The 24,091-nt window shown below is 44.0% G+C and overlaps 1 protein-coding gene across 1 annotated transcript; it reads right to left on the reverse strand.

Moving 5' to 3' along the window:
- Nucleotides 1–21: 21 nt before the first annotated feature.
- CA13 (carbonic anhydrase 13) lies at nt 22–23,659 on the reverse strand. The gene is made up of 7 exons (XM_084795675.1): nt 23,451–23,659; nt 19,705–19,902; nt 14,118–14,236; nt 8,596–8,691; nt 6,809–6,871; nt 6,000–6,155; nt 22–594 (listed from the first exon to the last, which is right to left on the reverse strand). Exons 1-7 carry the CDS (start codon nt 23,485–23,487, stop codon nt 475–477), a joined length of 789 nt encoding a protein of 262 aa, XP_084651801.1. The 5' UTR covers nt 23,488–23,659; the 3' UTR covers nt 22–474.
- Nucleotides 23,660–24,091: the final 432 nt, after the last annotated feature.

Raw genomic sequence — 24,091 nt, forward strand, 5'->3', positions numbered from 1 at the left:
ACAGTAAAAATCTGAGAGAAATATGTTAAAGGAAATATATACTCTTGTTTAATCAGGACAATATCAAAACTGTAAGAACTACTTGTTTAGGAATTAACACCATTTATAAGTGAATTTAAAGTTTTTATCAAGCATTATTTAGAATGGGATAGGGTCAGCCAGAGGCTGCAACAAACTTTTAGTACAGTCTGAGGATTGTAAGGCTGACTCAATCATAATAAGGGCTGAAGCATCTATACTCTGTGATTTTAATATATATCCTACAATGTTTACCGACTGGACATCCTTTGGTGCAAATCTAGGCATGAGGAGCCATGTGGTTTCACAACACTGGTTTCTCTGTGGTGCTGAAGTTGCTAGGAAAAATGGAATCCAAGAGCTTGGAAGTCTAGAAAAGCCATCAGTAGGAATGCCTGGAGCTCTGTTCCGTTTGCTGCCTCGGTGTTCCCGGTTGGGCTGGCCCACTGGTGGCTGCTAATAGAAAGATGCTCTCACTCTTCGGCCCTTCAAGGGCTGAGGAGGACGATGGTTGCTTAACAGAAAAGCCGCAGTCTCGCCCTCAGCTGTGCACAGGAGGTTTCGGAATCGGGCCAACTGTTGACAATTAGAGCAGAATCAATTTCACTGTAGAAAGTCACGCCAATCTTGATGAAGTGTGTGGAAAAGATAAAAGGGCTAGGCTTGCAATGCAAAATTTTCAAGATACAGGTCACAGATCCTAAAGAATTATTCTGTTAGATACTCTTTGCTATATAAATAGTGATGAATCCAAAATTAAGTATATAAACGTTCTTCATTTGTAGATCAAAGTTGTAAAAGCGGGAGGTCCTCTAAATAGTAATCACTGGAATTCGCAGAAACAGTTTTCCACACGTCCCCTCTCACAACACACATCTGACATATTTTATTACAAAAATGTGCTCAAACACACCTGATGTTTGAAGTCTGTATTATGTTTTTCCACATAATACATGCTATAAGCATCTTTGCATATCAGTAAACATAACTTTACACACTACTTGTAATTGCTGCAAAGTTCTAAACACACTGTCTATCATAAATGTGATTTATGACATTCCACTAATTTGGGGAAGTTGAATACTGTCTACTAAGATGTAGCATAAGTTTGCAGTGATAAAATAAAGACTGGATAAATTCCCTGAACATCCTTAGCCCCAGGTAGTCCACAAAAATATGTGCTTATTAGAACAAGGTTTGCTGCTTCTTTTGATTTTTGCAGTGTTTTGATGGAGACAAATTGGTATAATTGGTGTACTGTTAGATCGGCAGCCAGCTGTAGTCCCCTAAACCTCAGAATCATCAGGTAGGCGTCCACGCTCTCTCATTCCTTGTACAGTGTCAATCAGGAGGGCGGCGGAGGAGAAAGAGACTCTCACCATTAACTTAGTAGTTTGCAACAATGACCTGCGGACACAGAACCATCCGCTCGGAGGCACGTCTGTGTTTTCACAAATGAGATTCTGTCATGTTTTTTTTAAGAGCCCAGACATGGGAATGAGGGGACAAATGGTTACAACTTATGAATAGTCATTTTCATTAGAGTAGATCGTTCTAGTTGAAAACAGAGAAGACTTGTTAGAAACAGTGGCAGAGGCTAATGTAACCCTGGCCATAAGCCTAGTCAAGGTGACGGTGCTGGGAATGCAGTTCAACTCAAGATAGTGATCCATGAACCTCCCAGGACACCGAGCCTCCCCAGTGATGTCACTGATTGCTCAAAAGGCACGTGTGTACATGCACACGTGCACACACACACACATACACAGAGAGAGACACAGACACACACACAGACACACACACACACAAACACACAGAGACCCACAGACACACACTCACAGAGACACAGAGACACACACACAGAGACCCACAGACACACACAGACACAGACACACACACACACACACACACACACACACACACACACACACACACGTCATTCAATTCCTCTGGAAGCTTGTCAAGGATCCACGCTTCTGTATCCCTCTTTCATCACCAGTGTAGAGCTCCATTTCACTGTAGAACTTTCTTCTGCCAGCTTGCTCATTTGCCAAGTGCTAAGCCTGTTTTGCCGTCATGACCTACCTGGCTGGCTCAGATATCTCAGCCCCTCACGTAGGCACAGGCTGATTCAGGTACAAAGCTCGCCCCCTTTTCACCAAGGCTGACTCAGTACCCACCCGTTCTTGGCAGGTACATCCAGTATATCGTGGAGGCTGAGGTAGGTGTGACCTGCTTTGCTGGTTTTCTGGCCTCCACTGCTAAGATCTTCATCTCCTTGAATAGCAAACCCAGCAAGACAAAATCCTTTTTTACAAAGTCCTCTAAGTAATTTCGTGTCACACTTGTACTCAGCCATGCTTAAGAACTCTCCACTGCCTGCCACCAAAGTTGAGTAATAATAATCAGCTCTCTTCTGGGTAGCATAGAGAGACAGACACTGTGCTTAAGTGCTTTACACCACGAGATTTAATTTAATCCCCCAAATGACTTATGGACAATGTACTTATCCTGTCTTAGAAATGACAATTTCAAGAGACAGCTGGGATGTTTTAACAAATAAGGTGACCAAATCACTAACAAGCCACAGAAGTAAACTACATTTCTCTCTTTAATTTTTTTTATTTTAATCTGCTTTCAGCTAGCTTTATTATGGAAACATTAATAAGTGAGTATGAATGCTTCAATCCAACCATGAATGCTAGGCTCTCCGTCCACGTTCCCACATGGTTCTCCATCCGCACTCCCACACAGTCTCTCTTTCCTCAATCCTGATGACTCTGAGGCAAATTCTGGACATTGTGTCATTTCTGTCTAAACATTTCAGAATGTATCTCCAAAAATCAGCAACCACATAGCTAAAGTTGTGACTTTTTAAATAGGCAAGTAATGTCGTAGTAACTTTTTTTTAAAAAGAATAGTATCAAAGCCAAGTATGCTGCACATTGAATTTTAGCAGTTAAGTAAATCAGCTCTGATTAGACTACTCCAAAGGGAGCTGGCAGAAAAGGCCAGCCTTCCAAAGAAATGGGGGATTTTTTAATTCAAAATACCAAAAGCAGTCTATGTATTGTGGGCAAACAGTTAAACAAAAAGTTAAGAAAAATTATTCCAAGTTAGGAATAAGTAAATTTAAGGGATTTAAGAAAATTAAATGAAGTCTAATGTTCTCTTTATGTCAAACAATGACTTCATAGGAAACTGTAATAGAAACCTCTTGGCAGGGGCAGGAATATGACAAAAATAAATGAGTTACTCTTGTAAGCTGGTACCATTATATAGTGGTGTTGAAGAATGAATACAGACAATATTTCTCCATGATCTTCAAAAGAAAGGCCAGGGCACACTGAGGTTAAGAACCATCGAGAGCCTGGGGACTGTGGCTCAGAAGGTAAAGGCACTTACTACACACCTGTGATGAGGAGGTGTGCTCAAGCTCTAGAACCCACAAATAGGGAAAGAGAGAGAACCAACTCTACAAAGTTGTCTTGTGATACCCACATGCACACTGGGGCACACACACAGCACCATATACACACACACCAACATCATGCACACAGAGAGAAACAGACACAGTCCTCCTGCCCCCCCAACACACACCCTCACACACAGGATAATAAAAATGAATAAAAAAATTAAAGAATTAAATGTTTTTAAAATTGCTTTTGCTGAGTAATTCTTAAAATCAATAAGATATTTTGTCTCTATTTAAAAACACTGCCTGTTGCATAGTTTGCATTTATATAAGCTTTATATTTTAGGAATAATTGAGACTTACAGATCTACTGCAGAGATAACAAATATTTCCCACATAACCCAGACTCAGTTTTCCCTATGAATCACATCTTACATTATATGGCACGTTTTCCATAACTGTTGATCCTGTATCAGCTTGGCATCATTAATTAAAGTCTCTCCTTAACTCAGATGACTTACCCTTACTTTCTTCTGCTTCGCAGCACCACACATGGAACCCAAGGTCTCTTGATACACTAGACAGTTGCTCTGCCACAGAGACAAATCCCTACCCGCCTCCGTGTCCTTTTGCTTTTGAGAACCCTGACATTTTGGAAGGAGTCCTAATTAAGCAGTTTATGGTATGGCCCCCATCAGGGCTTTGTCTTAGAGTTATCTTTCCCCATGGTTAAATTAAAACTGGATTTAAAAAAATATATTATTTTCTTCATTCCTTAAATCTTAATAGTAATTTGACTGGTTGTTAAATATCTCCCTCAGACTGGTTAAGACTGAAATAGCTGGCAGTGTCCCAGCTGCAGTCAATTTAAGTTAATGTTTTAGAGGAAATTGCCAATCCACGGGAGCTCTAAAATGAAGCTATTCTTTCACATACTCTCATACATGAAAAGTCACATTAACAATTGTAGTTAAATGAGCCTCAAATATAGCCCAGCAGTGAATCCACTGCCGAGGCAATTATAATCCTTAACTTTGTAGGGAGTTACTTTCAGTAAGGTTCACTTTATTCTTTTTAAAGAAGTAAATCGAGTATTTTGATAATGCTGTCTTCTAAATCACTCATGGATTGGAGAAAAACAACAACAATAATAAAAAAAGATATTTCCCAAGTGCCTAAAAAATAAGGATGCTCTTGAACTATGGGGAAGAAATTTTATCCACTTGCCATGAGCCATTTTGAAGTTATCAGACCTAAATGAGTGATTGTCAGTAACTGAGCAAAATTAAACAACTTAGCAAGTGAAAGGAAGAAAACTAACTCCATTTATAAGTCCACAGAGTCAGTAGGAGGTCATTATTTTTTTTTCTCATTGGATGATGGACAAAATTTTAGAGCTTCTGAATTTTTAATGTTTCTTTATTCATTCATTTAATGTATGTGAGTGTTTGGTCTACATGTGTACCCGTGCACCACTCATACGCCTGGTTCCCAGGAAGGCCAGAGGAGGTCACTGTGAGCTGCACGTGGGCATTGCAGCCAGTACTCTTAAATGCTTAGCCATCTCTCCAGTCCTGGGAGTCCTGGATCTTGTCCCAACTTCCATGAAATACTGTAATAACTATGCACTACTTTGTTACTTGTCTGTAACTCTAAATACAAAGGCAGTGAGGGAAATCACTCAGTGCTCATGCCAATGAAAACTCTGTCCTGAGATGACCATGCCTAGGTAAAGCAGACGTAACTTGACGAGGTGAGAGGGAGATTACATAGCCAGACAGATACACAGGCCTAGAGCAGGAAGATGTACTAACTCACTGCAAAAACAACTAGACTCCATTGCTATGACGACTGCAATGTCTAATTTTAAAAAGCTCAACAGGTGTAAGACAAAATCACTAAGAAACTTAACATTCAGGAGCACCTTTCTCAGGGCTTGGGGCATCCTGAGACTCAAAGGGCTCTACAATCATACAACAGGAAAAGGAAGCCTGGGCTGCAGCTCAGTGACCAAGTGCTTAGCATGAGCAAGGCCCTGTGTTCTATCCCCATCACTCCCAAAGGTAAAAAAAAAATTTACAAAGAAAAATGTCTAAGTAAATGGTTTACCAAGGATGGCACAGGTGGCTGCAACCTCTTAGCACTATTCCCTCGGGCAGCCCACAAAACTTTTGTCAACAAAAGCCAAAAGTCAGCTTTTATATTGCAGTAGAAACACTTGACAGGAGAGCTACCATCTTGAAGGTTCAAGGGAGGAAGGGAGAGACACAAATCTTATCTCATCCAACCACTCACCCAATGAATGAAAGACAATGTCAGACTTCAAAAAAATAGCAGAAATAAAAACAATGTCAAAAATGATTTAGAGCTGGGCGTGGTGGTGCACGCCTTTAGTCCCAGCACTCGGGAGGCAGAGGCAGGCAGATCGCTGTGAGTTTGAGGCCAGCCTGGTCTACAAAATCCAGGACAGTGAAGATAACATAGAGAAACCCTGTCTCGAAAAAAAAAAATTGATTCAGAAGTTTCCTCGGCTAACATCACAGTCAACTTGGAAGAGTTAACATACCTGTTGAGAGCTGATATTTATGGGTTGTTTTAAAACAATCCATGTGACACTCTCAAGAAGAGGCGGGACTGTCAGAGAACCAGGGTATGTCCAGTAGTCCCAGGAGGCTGGAAGCAGCGATAATGGGTCAAAATTTGTGAACCGGGTTTGTTTACCCTGGAAAAACAAAAACAAAGAGAATTGTCACAGAGTACAAATGAGATAGCTATACCACACACACACACACACACACACACACACACACACACATTGTGATTACTATCATTCATTAATATTTTAGTAAGACAAATTTCTGTCTTAACTCAAAAAAAGATCAGATAGTGATAATAATTTAAGAAAGGCAGGAGAGTCAGATATGATGGCGCATACCATACCTATATCAAAATGTAGAAACAGGGGGATCATGAGTTCAAGGTCAGCCTGGGCTCCACAAGGAGTAACAGGCTAGTATGAAATAGGGAGAGAGATTCCAGGTCAAGAAAAAGAATAGTTTAATTTTGCATAAGTAGTCTTTTAAATAAGTTGTAACTTAAGTGTTTATAAAATTCTGGCATTAGAACTTATATCTGCATAGATTTATTAGTGATTATTTTAGATAATATCAGGCTCTTAAAAGATATATCAGGCTCTTTACAACTTTGAAAAGAAAAGTGACAGTAATTATTTCTGCAGCTTGGGGCTGGTAAGTTGAAACCTGCTTCAAAGAATGTAGGATAAGCTGTGTCTACTGAGGAAGACTTCAAAAGAAGGCAAAGGAACTCAAAAGAGAAGAAAGCTGATTGTCATTAACAAATAGTAATTAATTATACCTTTTCTTTAATGGAATCCAAAATGTCAATGATCTTTTGCAGTTGAAGATTGTGTTCCCCAATCTAAAAATGTGAAATTTCGAAACAGAAATGGTTACAATAACAAATCAACACACTCAGAGTTATCTCAAAGCCTACAGTGACTGTTCTAGAACACATTTCTCTTTTACTTGTAGTAACAATTTTGGAATTTTGGTCTCTTTGAAAAACACAGAAGCATTATAAAACTGTGTTTTCATTTTATTCCCAGGTGTGGGGTCGTGGGGCGGCTTTGCAGCAGCTGACTGTGATTCGCCTCGTGCTTTAAGCAGAGGCGTGATCGCCAGCTGCAGACAGTTTCTGCAAGTGTGTGACATTTGAAATTCTGGGAACTTATCAGAGAATATATAAATGCTAGAGCCCCGGTAGGGAGGTGGCTGGTTGGTGGTTGGAAGCTGTTGGTTGCGGTTTGTTAAGCAGCTGTGTGCAAAAAAGAGACAACAGCAAGAAGAAATTAAATATCCTAACAGCCAAGATCAAACTTGCCCCAAGAAACTCGACACCCCTAATCAGCAGGAAGTAGTCTTAATGGTAAAGTCACCCCCTTTCCCTTCTATTGTTTTTTCTCCCCTATATAGTGTTAGGGAGTTAAAAAGGTGGGAAAAAGATGGAAGTACAAAAGAACTCACAAAGTGGTAAAAGCCCGGCTACATATACCTGACAAGTTGATAGTGCCAGAAGAGTCTGAACAAAATAATATTACAGGAATCCTACAATGAGCTTTCAAGTTGTTTCCAAAGCGCTGGTAGTAATAGCTTCCCATGTTTCAGACATTTGATAAAAGGTTTGTTTCTATTTGTGTGTGTGTGTGTGTGTGTGTGTGTGTGTGTGTGTGTGTGTGTGTGTATCGGCCATATATATGTGGATGTCCAAGGAGGCCAGAAGAGGGCATTGTGTTCTCTGGATCTGGTCTGCTACCAAGTCTCACACAAATACTTAGATCTCCAACTTGCAGACGAAAGTTACTTGAAGTCCCAAATCAAGGGGCTCCACCCTGAGTCAAGGGACTCTACCCTGAAGAGCGTATGCGTCCTCATACGCACATACACATTATGTCTGCCTTTCGTTGCTGGGAGTGTTTTCAATCCACCTAAAGGCTTAAAAACCTTGTAAGATCCAAGCATCTTCTCTTGCCATTCCTAGATCCTGTTGCCACCACCCAGACTCCATGGATAAAGTCCTGGCTGCCCCTGCTTGCCACATCACTCACTCCCAGTCTCTGCTATCTCAGCCCCGCCCCAGTCCCACAAGTTACAACACCACACAGACAATGAGGCATGGAAAAAGTGCACACCCTGTAAGAAAGCGTCCGTGGGCGAGACGACAGGACTTGCCTCTTCACACCCAAGTACTAGAAAAGCAGAAGCATGGCATTCTTTTATTCTTTTCCAAACAATTGATCAGTGAGATGATTGGCCAATGTGGTCAAGCAAGTGCCACAAGAACCACAGGCAGAATTTTCCTCTGTGCTAAGGCCTCTGCATGTTGAAATCCGGAGCCAGAGGAACCTAGATTTCCTCTTGGGGTTTCAGCTGTTCCTTCTGTCACTATTCCTGCTGATGCTGCAACTGCTCCTCACATAGAAATCCTCAGTTGGCAATTTAAAAAAATAATCTGGCACCCTTCCTCAACCATTATTAAACTGTTTTAGTGTTCACTTCAAAAGGAAAATACCAAATGTATAACTCGTTTGCTATTTGAAACTAGATGAACAGCTGACTATTTAAAATGAAATAGGAGAGTCTCACCTGTAGAAATACTCCCAGGACAGCCAGCCCATCTGACTCGTGAGCTGCCTCTACAAAGCTAGGGTACTTGTCTGAATTCCAGTGGACAACATGGAGCTGGAAAGAAAACACACAACATAATTCAAACATGTGTATAAGTGCAGCAAATTAAGCATTGATATTATTATCTAGTGCTGGACCCTCAAGCCATAAGGAATCCTTGTGCAGACCTTGACTTTTTTTTTTAAATTTCACTTTACATCCTCATCATAGCCCCCTCCCTCCTCTCCTCTGAACCCTACTCTCTCTTTCCCCTTCTCCCCTCTCCTATTCCTCAGAAAAAGGGCGCCGCCCCCTTTCCACCTACCCCAGCTCATCAAGTTGCATTAGGACTGTGTGTGTCCTCTTCCCCTGTGGTCTGGCAACACACAGTCCCTCCAGGGGAGAAGTGATCAAAACACTAGCACAGAGTCCATGTCAGAGACAGGCCCCACTCCCCTTACTAGAGGACCCACATGGAGCCCAAGCTGCCCGTTGGCTACAGCTGTGTAGGGGGCCTAGGTCCAGGCCAGGCAAGGTCCTTGGCTGGTGCTTCAGTCTCAGCAGGGCCCCTGGGCCCTGGGTAGCTGGTTCTGTTGGTCTTGTGGATCTCCTGTCACCTCCTGGTCTTTTTCTCCCTGGCCCCACTTTGCCATAGGACTCCCTAAGCATCGCTCAATGTTTGCCTGTGAGTCTCAGCATCTGTTTCTGCTGCTGGATGGAGCCGCTCAGACGACAGCTCTGCTGGGATTCTGTCTACAAGCATAGCAGAGTATTTTTAATAGTGTCAGGGGTTGGCTCTCTCCCATGGGGTCTGTCTTGGGTTGGGCCAGGCATTGATCAGACATTCCCTCAAGCTGTGCTTTTTATTCCTGCACATATTGCAGACGAGGTAAATTTTGAGTCCAAGTTTCTGTGGGTGGGTTGGCTTTTCCCCTCCTTCTAACAGGAGTCTTGTCTAGTTAAAGGATGTCCTCTTCAGTTGCTATGGCCCCTTCTACTAGGCGTCTCTGCCAGAATCCTGCAGACCTTGACTTTATCTTCCCAATCTACCTTTACATAAAAAGATACCAGAAGGATTATGGGCTCCTAGTTAGCTGTGAGTCAGATACCAGCTGCCCACGGAGCCCACTGAGGTGCCTGGGCTCTTCAGGTGCAAGAAGTCAGCTTCCTATAAAGTGGCTACTGAGGATAACAAGGTTGCCTCAGAAACTGACCTGGTAGATGTCCACCATTGTAGTCTCACATTTTGTGGTTGGGAAGTTTGTATTTCCATATGATAAACTATTTCAGAACTAAATATATGTTTTCATTATTAGATTATTTGTCCCGTTAAATGATAATGACATATATTTGTGGGGTGGTGTTCTGATTCAGGGGGGTACAATATTGCCATGATCATATTGAGCTGACTGGCATACTCAGTTTACTTTTTACTGCCTTATATAAATACATTCAGATCTTTTGCCAAGAACAAGTTGTGATGAGGAAAGAGAGGCTTTGAGCCAGAGAATAAGAGGTGTCTGGACATGAAGGGAGAGAGGCAGCTGGTGCTAGGAGGAAGGGAGAGAGAAGTGAGAGAACTCGAGACTCCTGAAAGGACTCTATCTACTGTTCAAGTTAATTCTCACACACGCAGGTATTTACAGCCCTCCCGACTCCCAAAACCCCTACTCAGCCGAGTAGCCCAAACACGGAGGAATATCAGAGTAACCAGGCTGACTACCACGTCAGTTCTGCTTGGGAGAAGGACAGAGAGAATCCGGAGGGCAATCACTACGCCATGCCCAGAAGACTTAGTTCAGATCATAAAGGCTGAAGGCCAGGCCACGCCATTGCAGGCATGGAGCTGATGACACCAGGGACCACCTCAGAGAAGAATCCTTGTGGATGGGCTCGGCAACTCAGAAGGAGGGCAAGTTCATGCTCAAATCACCCTCACAGCCCATTGCCACAGAGAGAATTCAGCATATTCAAATAAGTACTTCTGTCTCCATCCCTCAAAGTAAACCCCGCATTTTACGGGCAACTATTAGGAAGGGTTTCTGGTTAGATAAGGATTATCGCTGACAGTCAACTATAAAACAATAAAACAGTGCCACGGCCATGTCTAATCAAGGGATGCAGAGGGATATCCATCCAGATATATACAAAGGTGGATTGTGTATCTTGTTCCGGCCGCCGTGAGATAGCTGGGGGAGGGAAGAACTGTGAAAACACTGAATGATGAAACAGGGCTCACAGGGCTCAGGAGAGATAAAGAGCATTCCGCTGTGGGGACGGGCCAGCAAGGGCGTGAGGTCCGCTGTGGGGACGGGCCAGCAAGGGCGTGAGGTCCGCTGTGGGGACGGGCCAGCAAGGGCGTGAGGTCCGCTGTGGGGACGGGCCAGCAAGGGCGTGAGGTCCGCTGTGGGGACGGGCCAGCAAGGGCGTGAGGTCCGCTGTGGGGACGGGCCAGCAAGGGCGCGAGGTCCGCTGTGGGGACGGGCCAGCAAGGGCGTGAGGTCCGCTGTGGGGACGGGCCAGCAAGGGCGTGAGGTCCGCTGTGGGGACGGGCCAGCAAGGGCGTGAGGTCCGCTGTGGGGACGGGCCAGCAAGGGCGTGAGGTCCGCTGTGGGGACGGGCCAGCAAGGGCGTGAGGTCCGCTGTGGGGACGGGCCAGCAAGGGCGTGAGGTCCGCTGTGGGGACGGGCCAGCAAGGGCGCGAGGTCCGCTGTGGGGACGGGCCAGCAAGGGCGCGAGGTCCGCTGTGGGGACGGGCCAGCAAGGGCGCGAGGTCCGCTGTGGGGACGGGCCAGCAAGGGCGCGAGGTCCGCTGTGGGGACGGGCCAGCAAGGGCGTGAGGTCCGCTGTGGGGACGGGCCAGCAAGGGCGTGAGGTCCGCTGTGGGGACGGGCCAGCAAGGGCGTGAGGTCCGCTGTGGGGACGGGCCAGCAAGGGCGTGAGGTCCGCTGTGGGGACGGGCCAGCAAGGGCGTGAGGTCCGCTGTGGGGACGGGCCAGCAAGGGCGTGAGGTCCGCTGTGGGGACGGGCCAGCAAGGGCGTGAGGTTGTTTCCAGTGGCTCGGTGCCAATTACAGCAACTCCTTAAAAAGCTTGCTTACTGAGAAATGGCATCAAAGGGTCAGGATCACGACTGGTTGGAAAATGAGTGTGTAAATACAGAGAAGGAAATCTCTGTGGATATCCTTCTGCTGGCTAAACAACGGGGTGAAAGACAATGAGAACCTGTTTTTAAAAAGGAGGATACAAGGGAAGGGGTAACAATTTAGATGTAATCTGAATAAATTAATAAAAAAAATTTAAAAATTTTAAAAAGTCCTCTTCTCTCCCACATAGCCCTATCATACCTTCACAGAAGAACTGGTATCAATTTTATATTTTGGCATATTTTTTCTTTGCATTAAAAGTAAACACATTAACAAACTTGTATGTCTTATCTATCAGGGACATTTATTTGAGATGAGGGACAAGAAACTAGCACTGACAATAATCAGACTAGGATTGGTTTGGCAGGGGACAGCAGCGCACATCTTTAGGACCAGCATTTGAGCACCAGCAGAGACCAGGAAGATTTCTTTAAGTTTTAGGCCAGCCTAATCGATACCGAGAGTCCCAGGCCAGTCTAGAGTTACATTGTGAGACTCTAAGAACAGAACAAAAAGGATTCTTCCTTATTGGTAAAGCTATTTCTAAACAATGGTACTACTTAACTTCGGTGTTTTTAAACTGAATGTTTATGATACACAAAATGTGCTGCCAAGCACTACGACAAAAACCTACCACGAATGTGAACATCTGATTTATGCTTCTCTTAGATCAGTGTGTCAGCTTTCCATCTTTCCTGAGCTAATTACCACATAAAGAGAAAGGGTTTTCTCTGGTTCCTGCTTTCAAAGGTTCCAGCGCAAGATCAGGTAGGCCCTGGCTTTCAGTAGCATATCCCAGCTGCAGTGCCTGGGAGAGCAAAACTGATCACCTCATCACCAGGAAGCGAAAAAAGAGTCAAGTGAAGAGACAAGGTCCCACTATCCCCCTAAGGGCACACTGGTAATGGCCTAAGGACTTCCTCTGAGGCCACTGCTCAGAGAGGTTCATCAGTCTCCCAGTAACAGGGTCATGGGGAGGAAGCGTTTGATACACAGGCTTGTGAAGGATGGCTTGTAAAGGAAAGCCTTTCTCTCCATGAGCCTGCTGACCTCAGTCCTGCGCACAGCACTTTGCTTTGCTCTTGCCCTTCCCTAGAAACCCCTCTGGGTCTATATTTTTTTTTCTCACGCTCTTTTCTCTTTGCCCTTTTGGCTCAACTTGCGTGCCACCTTGAAGAAGCCTTTCCCACGCCTGCAACCGCTCTCCAGATCACCTGCTATCCCCACGGCCAGAGAACGGACCAGTTGCCACTTCATTGCCCTCCCGTGATGACAGAGCAGGTACTGCAGAAGGGACATGTTAGACGGCAACCTCAAAGGCCCAGTCCGCATGCAACCAAGTAATAAAGCTGGAAGGAGAAGTTCCATTTGCTGGACTTTGCGAACCACAGGGCTATCACGGGTATCTGACCACATCTCAGGAAGCGTGAGGAGCTGACAGGAATCTGTAAGGCCTGGTGACAAGATTGTCTCGCTCAAATAGTCTTCACAGAGGACTTGGCGTGCATCTCTGGGTGAAGTTCAATGCTATCTAGTGGCATTATAATGAGGTGTGTTATACCCTGTCCTTGAAGCAGAAGATTAGACTAAGCACAGAATTCCTAGTGAGTAAAGTTGACCCACAAAGGAGTGCCTTACCAGCCAAAGCAAACAAGACAGTGATCACTGGGTTTGTGCCGTGCAGCGGTGTTCTGAGTCGTGTGCAGAGGTTGCACTGGATCCCTAAAAACACAATCTGGATCTGTGTCCTTACAGTTCAGTCCTAACTGCCGCTGTTGTCATGCATTGAATGCGAGCTTTATTTACTTCTGATTATTTGGGTCTGGATCAAATATGCACAACGCTGAGCATAAAACAAAGGTTCCTCTTCTCTCTGGCCTTTCAGAAATTCCAACAGACGGAAGTTGAATGCCACACAATGTGGATTTCAAGTAAAGTCGCCACAATGCTTCCTAGCTGCATAAATAACTTACTCTTGCCCGGTCTCCAATTTACCACCCCACCTCCTCCAACAAATACGTCTTGTTATTTTTGGTGTTGTTGCTATTTGGTTTTACTTTATCAGAAGGAATCTTGTCATATATCCTAGGCTGCTGGCCGGGAAGCTCTGATCCTCCTCCCTCTGACTCCCCAACGTGGGGTACAGGCATGTGACACTGTGTTAAGCTCAGTTTACTCATTTCTAACATATAACAAGGACTAAGCTCTCAGGGTTGGTTTAAGGCTATGAAAGGCCACATTTGAAGCTTTCCCGTTGTGTGAATGAAGCTCTTTCAGGCACTGCGGCCCCTAAATAGCTGAGGATCTCCTGGGCTGTGGAAGGCTCCCTACAGAGTAGGCACTGTGTGCGGCTTACCTCTGCAGCATACCTCACTCCATCTACCACGTGCTCAGAGCCGTGGTCATCTGCTGCCCCCCAGTGCAGGTGGAACTGCCGCAACCTGTAGCTTCCAGTGAGAGGACCTCCACGCAGAACTAAACACCGACACGTGTGAGAGAGGCAGCAAAATAAATAAATACATAAATAAATAAAGACTTAAAAATACACACTTGCACATCCCAGGAAAAGCCAGAGCTTCTCCCTGAACCACCAAGTGCATTCCTGTCCTTACATGTGTGTCATTCCGTTTGCTGACAGGGTTACATCTTTACACATATGAGGAGTGAAAACAAAGCACTGGAAACAGAGGCCACCATTATGGAATACTTGGGAAGTCACAACACACCCACAGACAGCAGAGAGAAAAGATTCAAATGCTCAAAAGTGAAAGTGCACCTTGTTTAACTGGGAGTGGGCCAGAATTTCTGAATGACAAATTGAAATACAAAAAGGGCTTGCTGTGAGCCTGAGAGAGCCAGATTTTATGATTACCTACAGGCTCTGCAGGGTGTCTGGATGACCAGGGTCTGGACTTTCTATATTTTTATGGTCTTGGACAAACTCTGCCTTCTAAGCTGCCACTTACACATCCAACCACTGGAGAGAGTGGCACAATCTCCCTAAGACAACTGTGAAAATAGAAAAAAAAAGTGTGGTATACAAAACACTTCCTAGTCCCTGGCACACTGCAGCATTGTGGACACGCTAAGCATCGCTACCGTGTAGTTGTAGCCATAACCATAAAGATCCGCGCACCTCCTGGGCCTAAGCACAGGTCTATGTTTGTGGGGAAACAAAATATAAGAAGAAGTTAATTTATTTTTATCAAGATGTCTTTGTCACTTTGATGAAGTACATTTCAGTGTTTTCCCTCAGCAGTTATTATCTCTAAGATTATGATAATAAAATGTTATCACAACTATACTGAAACACACTTGAAAACAAGAGTCCTGAAAGAGGCCTGGTGGCACACACCTGTAGTTGTGGCATCTGGGCTGCCCAGGGAATAAACTGTTCAGCAAACTAAGGAAAAAGAAAGGAAAGGCGGAAAGGAAGGTGGGGGGAAAGAGAGGGAGCAGAAGGGAGGGCAAGAGAGGAGAGTCGTGAACTATTTCTGCCTAATTCAGTTGGTTGCTGCAAATTGTACGCTGCTAAATACAGCCTAACCATCACTAAACTAATTGTGTTACGCAGGGGAGACAAAGACTTAACAACAGATATTTAAATGACTTCTCAGAGTCTTTTTTTTTTTTTCTCGAGACAGGGTTTCTCTATGTATCCTCGGCTGTCCTGGACTCACTTTTGTAGACCAGGCTGGCCTCGAACTCACAGTGATCTGCCTGCCTCTGCAGGCTTTAATCCCGAGTGCTGGGATTAAAGGCGTGCGCCACCACACCCGGCCCCAGAGTCTTTTTTTTTTCTAAATATTTTATTTAATTTTAATTAATTAATTAATTAATTAATTTTAATTTATGTCTTGGAGTTACAGACAGTTGTGAGCTGCCATGTGGGTGTTGGGAATTGAACCCGGGTCCTTTTGGAAGAGCAGGCAGTGCTCTTAACCACTGAGCCATCTCTCCAGCCCCCTCCTCAGAGTCATAAATATCAAAATGTATCTAGTTTATATAAGAACATCTTTCTTTATAATGCATGAAGGTAGGGTAGGAGAGATGACTCAGCAGTTAAGAATGCTTGCCGCTCTTCCAGAGGACTGGAAGACACACACACACACACACACACACACACACATACACACACATACATACGGATATGCACACATACACACACATATGCACACATACACACACATGAATAAAAACAAATATTTTACAAAATAATAATACCAAAATACAGTTATCTTTCAAAGGACTGTGAACAATAGAAAAGAAGAGTGCACCATTTAGATCAGTCTGTGGGCTTGCTCTTGAATACACTCTATGAAACACAGTGTTTTTGTTGCTTCCTGCACTGGGCTGCACTTACGAAAGGAGCCTGGAGTCCTGCTGGTGCCACCACCTAGCATAGTAATTATTGGAGAAGATGCATAAATATGATCCGTAAATGGATAAGATTTAAGCAGTTTCAGCACGATTCCCTTGAGTGACGCCAGCAACATGCTCACTGATCTGCCTGCACTGACTGAGGATGGAATGGCATCTGAAGGAAAGCAGTCAAGGGCTCCTTTGTGCTTTTCTTCCTCGCTGTTGCATAACAGAATCTGAGCTGGGCGAAAAGTCATTCCCTTGCAGATAGAAAGGAGATTAGGGAGCTAGAGTAATCAATGTGGAATTGACTTTGGGAGGAGACTCGGGCAAGCTGGCTCTGGAGAAAGAAAGTGATACAAAAACCACACATTGTTAGGGAGACATCCAAGAACAGTGGCTGCACAGGTCACGGCTAGAGTTAGGTTAGCAGGCTCTGCCCGGCTGAGTAGCATGGGTTGTTTTACAGGTGACATATCCAGACTGCATGGGTCAGTATTTCAGTGAGTTTATAATAAGCAAATGCCTAACTATCCTATCAAATGGCACTCTTCCAAAAATTCAGGTAAGCAAAAAGTGAGCTTAAGACATTTAGGTTTTTAGGGTCTGTAATAAATAAAATAAATCCGTCATACAAAATTAATAATGACAATTTCTTTTTGGCTTCTTAGGCTGGCTCATGTCCTTCTCACGGTCAGAACTCAATCCAACGATGAAAAAGTCTGAGTGCTTGTGAGAAAACAACAGTCTTGTGACCTCAGTTTCTTTAAAAAAAATTGTTCTTGAAATTCATTTTCATGCTTCAAACAGGTGCAGTGAGTAGGAGTGAGTTCACGTCAGATTGCTCATTATTTTTTAAGTGATTTATTTATTTATTATTAGTATACAGTGTTCAGCCTCCACATACACCTGCACACCAGAAGAGGGCATCAGATCACATTATAGATGGTTGTGAGCCACCGTGTGGCTGCTGGGAATTGAACTCAGGACCTTTTGGAAAAGCAGGCAGTGCTCCTAACCTCTGAGCCATCTCTCCAGCCCCCAGATTGCTCATTATTGCTCGCTGCTGTTATCCACTATATGCCTCTATGGAAAAACATGTTCTTGCCAAGTGAGGCTTGCCCACCGTGTGTGGCTCGCCCTTGTGATTAGACACTGTACTCATGTGACCCCGCTTAGCTGTCGGAGTATAAATTGTCTGATGCTCTGAGTAAAGTTGGCTCTTTCGTGAGACTTTAGTCTGCCTCATTTATTAGTTCCACTCTCCCAGGTCCCACGGCCAACTAGAGCCATCGGTACCACAGAAGGGAAGGAACTGTGCTCTATGGCCGGAGGCACCAATATTTAATTTTAACGGAAGTGATTTTGCGTTCTCACATGGCCGATTTTATTTCCACTTCCCATCCCAGGTCAGTAAATAATAAACTATTGTCTCCATTTTAGCCTTTAAAACAAGGAATGCTTTCTCCAAAGCCAGACCTGCCATTATTTACTTTCACTTAGAATTTCCCAAAAAGAAGTGTCTTCCAAATGCGAGACATTCAAGAGATTGCCAACCTCGCACTTAACACAGCAGAGGCAGCGCCAGGATGGGGTCATCCCGGAAGGCCACAGCACCAGAAGAGTCAGGTGAAATCACAAGAGCAGTGAGATGAGTCTAGAAATACAAGTGTCACAAGCAAGGGCAGCCCCATCTTGTCTCCACTAGTCAGCCCCTTCTATCCCCAGTAGCTACTCTCCCTAAGGAGGCGGGTGCCAATTTGCTCCCTTTCCAAGAACTATTAACATTCAAAAGGGTGAGTGCCTACATATTAACCAAGGCGCAGGTGGCATCCTTGTGCCTGTGGTGTGTTCCCTGTTGGCTTCTTGGAGCTGGGGGCGTGGCGCAGCTGGTAAGAGTTCTGCTGTGTAAGCACGCGGGCCAGTACCTGAGGAAAAGTTAAAACCTAACGCTGAGAATGGTGGCTCCCACCTTTAATCCGGCCAGCGAGGGGTACAAAGTCGCGTGTTCACCAGTACTTCACTAGGTGACTCTGACTCAGAAGAATAAACAAAACAACAACAACAAAACAAAAAGCAATCTGGATGTGGCCATGGTGCCTGTGCCTCAGGGCTGTGAGGGTATGGGGTGAGGACAGCGGCTTGCAGGCCACCAGCCTCCATCCTGGTTCACAGAGAGTCTCTGTCTCAAAGGAGCTGAGGAGTGGAGGGGAGAGGAAGGCAGAGTGGGAAAGGATGTACAGGGAGGCAGGGGGAAGAAGGAAGAAGAGAGAGAAAGAAAGACCTAGATTACTGCAGAACAAATTGAATTAGGGTTTTCCCCCCAATAAAAATACTAATATTCATTAAAAAAAGTTTTTGAAAAAAGTCTCAACACCGTTTATTTTCATATTGGATGTGACTGGCATGAGACTTTTTATGTCTGAAATATTATAATAAATGTGAGTGGTAGCAACTTGATCTTTAGAAACTTTGTAAATATTTTTTAAATTAAAAAATAAAATAAATAAAAAAATAAAAGAAACTTTAGACTGCTTTTCCAAACTATTCATTACAACACACACATCTATTAACAGATCCACAGAGCTGAAAGCCTGGAAGAAATAAAGTCGAATACACATAGTATGGTAAGTTTTTCCCTTTCTGCTTCACAGAAAAAGAAACATCAAGCTAATTATTCCTTCGTATTTTACACAGGTCTCACTGTGGTTATCTGAGAAACGCGAAAAAGAAATCTGTATAAGCTTACAGTTTTTAATAAGAGCAATGCTTTCATGAAAGAAGATATTATGACCTCTATTATAAATCCTTAATTGGGAGCCAGTGACTTGACTCAGGGGCTAGAAGTATTTGCCAGGCAGGCCTAATGACCCAAGCTCGATTCCTGGAACCTATACCGACCTCCATAAGTGCACTGGACACGTGCATGCAATGACACAAATGACAAGAAAGCTTCTCACATATTTGCATTCAGCTATGTATAGTATTACATAATTAATAATAAACTGTAGGGACAGGCTTAATTTTTATCCTACATTTCTGTACATCTTGTTTATTGCACATACATATTATGATTACAAGCACACACACAAAAAAAGAAAAGAAAAAAAGAAAGAAAGAAAGAAAGAAAGAAAGAGAGAAAGAAAGAAAGAGGGAAAAAGAGTATTGGTTGTTTTTGTACAGAAGACCTAGATTTGAGCCCCAATACCCACAGGGGGGCTCACAACCATCATAACGTCTAGACAGCCACACAGTACACATTCATACAGATAAAATAAATATATCTAAAAATGTTTTTAAGTTTCCAGAAAAAGATTAAAATTATTTAAGAAATACCATTAAACTTCACTATTTTATCATTAAATAATAATAACCTAAGACCAATTTTAAAATATCATCCTGTATATTTTTTTCTATAAGTTTTCTCTATCATTTCATGGTAGCATTTTCTTAAGGTCCAAATGTACATTTGACTTCACATGAGAAAAAAATGCATCAAGTTTGAAACTTTCAGAATGAAAAACTGAATAAACCCAACCACTCAAAGTTTTACCCCATCAGAATAAACCAACAGAGCCAACCTGACTTGTCCTCTGTGTCGTCGAAGTCAACGTTGAAGGAGTGGCCACTGTTGCTGATGATTTTAGCTGAGGTAGGGTCATACTTGATATGGAGAGGCTGCAGCGAGGAGTCGTACTTCACTTCTTTGGTTTTAATCTCAATTGGAGACTGCTGATCCCCATCAGCAATGGGGAAAAGTTCACTCCAGTGAATAGGGCCTGAAATGCACAGGACCAAAAGGAAAAGGGTTAAGAAGGTTCTTCATCCAACAAATTAAAACTGGTAACAGGAGGCTGGGGAGGAGGCGGCCCCATGGATAAAGCACAAGTCAGAGGGGGAGAGTTTGGGCCCTCATCATCCACATTAATGTGGGTGAGTGTAGCAGCTCATTGCAGGCCCTTAGGAGAAGACTGGGGGTGTCCAGAGTAGGCTGGCTAGTGAGACTGACAGAGTCACTGAACTCTAAGTTCAGAGAGAGACCATGCCTCGTAGCATAAAGTGGAAGGGAGCAAAAGAGAAAGACAGCCAAGTGCATCTCTGGCCTCCACATATACCCACAGATAAGAAAACACTCATACACATAAGCATGCCACCCCCACCCTGAAAAAAAAAACAGTAAAAGTAAGATGCTCATTTGTCAGGACCCTGGTCCTATATTTTAACCAAGACTAGTGCTTTGTGGGCATGGAAAGGCAATTTATTTGCTTTAATTTGTTTTCATGATTAAGATGTGCCTTATGGTAACAGAATATTTACATTTTATAAAGCACTTCCCAAATGTGCCCACCTATGAAACTAAAACAAAAGTACAATTCATTATTGCAAACAAAGAAATCCTGTCTCAAAACGTAGACTGTTCCCTGGCTGCTCCAGAGGCCAAGAGGTGTACAGAGTAGAGAGAAGAAGAGACAGTGTCAAGCATCAAAGAAGGCAGCCATTCTAAAGACGCTGCCTCTTGTTGTTGCTGCTCAAACGACTCACAGATACCCTCTCTTGTCGCTCAGCTCAGCCTCCTGCCATAGGCAACCAGTCTAGCCAGGGCACACATAGTCTTACACAGAGAATAATCCAAACATGGCTATTGCATGTCAGAAAACACAACTTGTTCCTCACATTGCTATCTGGAGAAAAGCGACACCATAAACATAAGGCAGCGCATTCTTCTATGAATCGGTCACTTTGAGTCATGGCAATTTTCCATTAAAAATCCTAGAAGATACTGAGGAACGGGCACTGCACTTTCTTATTAGATAAAAAAGGGGTCTTAAAAAAATCTCTTTGCATACTCTTTCTGTTCACAATTTTGTTGTCTTATTTAAAATAAAAAATCTTGGCTGGAGAGGTGGCTCAGAGGTTAAGAACATTGGCTGTTCTTCCAGAGGCCCTGAGTTCAATTCCCAGCAACCACATAGTAGCTCACAACCATCTATAATGTGATCTGGTGCCCTTTTCTGGCACACATAAATATTAAATAAATAAACATTTTTAAAATCTTTCTATCTCATGGCCAACACATATGTGTTAACCTAACCAGCATCAGGTTTTGAAAATGCAATGCATGTGCAGCTGGTCTTTGCTACTTTGTGGGTTCCTCTCTTTCCAGCTCTTTATCCCCCACCCCACTTCTCCCCCTATCACTAGATCGGAAAGAAGGCACAGAGAGGGGGAATCTAATTTCTTTCCTTTTGCCTATTGGGGATCTAGCATTTCTATACTTTCTGAAAGGGTCCCAGAATTCCAAACATCACAAGAACAAAAAAAAACTATCTGCAACTTGCAAAACCATGCCTTGACTATGGAGGCAAATCACAGTCAGCTGCTGAGGAGAGTCCGAAGCAGCCCCACATCCTCACGTCCTGGATTTAAAAAAAAGTCTTATAATATTTCTTTGTTTCTTCAAGAAACCAAAATTCCAGAATCTTTCTACAACAGGCAAGGGGCTGCTTTCTCTTCCTGATCCCTCTCCTCATCAGTTGCCAGCCCTTCACAACCAGACCGTTTTAGAGAAGCCCAACCTATGCAAAACTAAAAGCCACTTGGATCAAAGAAGCTTATTAGATCGACTTCACTTGCATTATTGTGCCTCCTAAAATAGACCTGCCTTGTGTGATATATATATATGTGTGTGTGTGTGTGTGTGTGTGTGTGTGTGTGTGTGTGTGTGTATGCAATTTGACTTTAAACTGACTTAAACATGGCTCTTAAGTGAAAGGTACACGGTGGCTCCTCAATGGCTCGAGAAATTTTTGACTCTCTATAGTGACATATAATGTTTAGTGATGTCACATGGCCTAAACCCATAAAATGATCAGAGGTTACAGGAAGAAGTAGCAAGCTGCTTGGGAACAGGGCACGCTGTCGGGGGCTCCACCTCTAAGTCCTTGTCATCATCGCTGCTGCTCTCTGCTTAAGTTCCCCTTAATCTGCTCAGTCACTGACTAAACGAGAAAAAAAAAAAAAAAAAAAACAAAGCAACAACAACAAAAACAAAACCCCCAAATGCCCAAAGCTTGCTTAGTCAGGACACAGCACATCGCAACAAAATTCTGCCAACATAATCTCATAATCTAACTCCAAGGCGTGGCCCTCTGGTTCTGAAAGAGAAGGATTGTTCTACAGCTCCTAGCTAGACTGTAAACTGGGGACTAGAGAGAGGGCTCAGCAGTCGGGGGCACTTGTTCCTCTTGCCAAGCACCTGGGTTCAATTTCCAGACCCACGTGGTGGCTCACAACCACCTATGTAACTCCAGTCACCCGGAGACTCAGTGCTCTCTTCTCGCTCCCTCGGGTACCAGGCATGCCTGTGGCGCACAAACATGTATGGAAGCCAAAAGCTCAAACATTGTTAAAAGAAAATAAATAGATATTTTTAATTTAAAAAATGAATAATATGCAGAATGAATACTCCTTAATGCCCTTTTTGATTTTTAAATTTTCTGGAGAATTTTATTGTAACCGATACTTTTTTTTTCTGACTGTTAGGGCGCAGTCACAACGTACTGGCTAAGTTATAAAGTTCATTCTTAAAATTCTAAACTTCATTTTAAAAGTAACATTAGTCATCAGAACCTTAAGCAAGCTGCAGTAAGAGATGAAATTTTCCATCCGAGACGGGCGGATAACCACGAGTTCTGCCCAGTCTGTTACAGAGTAAGACTCTGTCTCAACACGCGAAAAAGGAAAAAATAAAAGAAAGGAAAACTTTCAGTAAACGTCTTCAATATCTACTGGAGAATACGATCCAATAATAAATCTGCTAGTTGGAGTTTCTGATATTATTATTCACAAACAAAGAAAGGCTTGTACCAATGCTTTCCTGGTTTCTCTTTGCAATTCTTTTTGAATAATTACTTGAGGCAATCAGTTCAATAGACAAACATTATCTCTAATGTGTTTAAGATAGGAAGAAAAGCACATATCTCCTTGCCATGCTTATTGATGAATTCAGCACTTTATAATTTCTACAATGATTTGCTAAACCTTGGTCTCTGAAAGGATGGGTATGGTTAAGAAAAGAAGAGTGAAGAACAAGCCGCGAGTAAGCTTCAAGCACGTTACAAGTTACTGAGACTGCTCCAACAGGCGTCCGGGGACCCAGTGATCCGACGTTGTCCTTGTGTCCTTACAACTGTGCCGTCTGACTTCTGACCTCTCAGGCTTACTCTGTGCGCTCCAGAGAGAGCAGGCGGGGACCTGAACCCTGGTCGCCTTCCACCCACCCGGCTCCGGCCCGCCCCCACCTGCCCCCGCTGGAGCCCGAGCTCACCGTTGTGCTCGCCGTACCCCCAGCTCAGCCTAGCCATGGTCCTCCTCGATGGAGAGCCGCGGTCCCTGTGGCAAGGCGCCCGCGCCAAGGAGCGGGGCGGGCCCAGCGGGTGGAGGGCGGGTCCTCCCGCACCCCGAACCCGGGAACCCGAAACCCGAGGGCACCGTCCGCACCCGCAGGGGGCGCGCACGAAGAGACGTGTGCTCGGCAGCTAGAAGGGTTTCCAAGGGGAGTGAGGGGGATTTCCTGCCTTCTGAGAAGTCAGACAGTCCAGAGAGGCTCTTCTGGAAATGACTCACCCAGGCAGGAGCTGCTGGCTGGAGGTGGGAATCTTGACTGGGATATGGCAGGGGACCTTAATGGAGTTGGCAGTGGTGATTATACACGCACACACATCAAATGCTGATAGCGGTAATAACCACCACTTAAAACGACAACTACTAGTTATGATGTGCTCACTGCTGGGCCAGCCCTCCCTGCCCCCACAGCTCCGTCCTTTGCTGTCTGCATTACTCATTTCTCCTCTTCCTTTTTGCTTACTCCTGCAGCTCGCAGGCTTGGCCCTGCACAGAAGAAACCAAAGTCACTGGGCTCTTGATCCTTAATTTCACTGCCTTTCTGGCCCTGCAAGAAGGAAGGTG

Source organism: Acomys minous, assembly GCF_964271855.1.
Source record: "Acomys minous genome assembly, chromosome: 9".
In the NCBI taxonomy this organism is placed as follows: Eukaryota; Metazoa; Chordata; class Mammalia; order Rodentia; family Muridae; genus Acomys; species Acomys minous.

Excerpts from the sequence above, each read along its gene's own strand:
- CA13 (XM_084795675.1), bottom strand. The coding sequence starts at position 23,487 with ATGGCTAGGCTGAGCTGGGGGTACGGCGAGCACAACG. Across the intron at positions 8,692-14,117 it reads GAGTGAGGTATGCTGCAGAG|CTCCATGTTGTCCACTGGAA; the intron begins GTAAGCCGCACA and ends TTTTCTTTCCAG. Across the intron at positions 6,156-6,808 it reads TGGATTCCATTAAAGAAAAG|GGTAAACAAACCCGGTTCAC; the intron begins GTATAATTAATT and ends TTGTTTTTCCAG.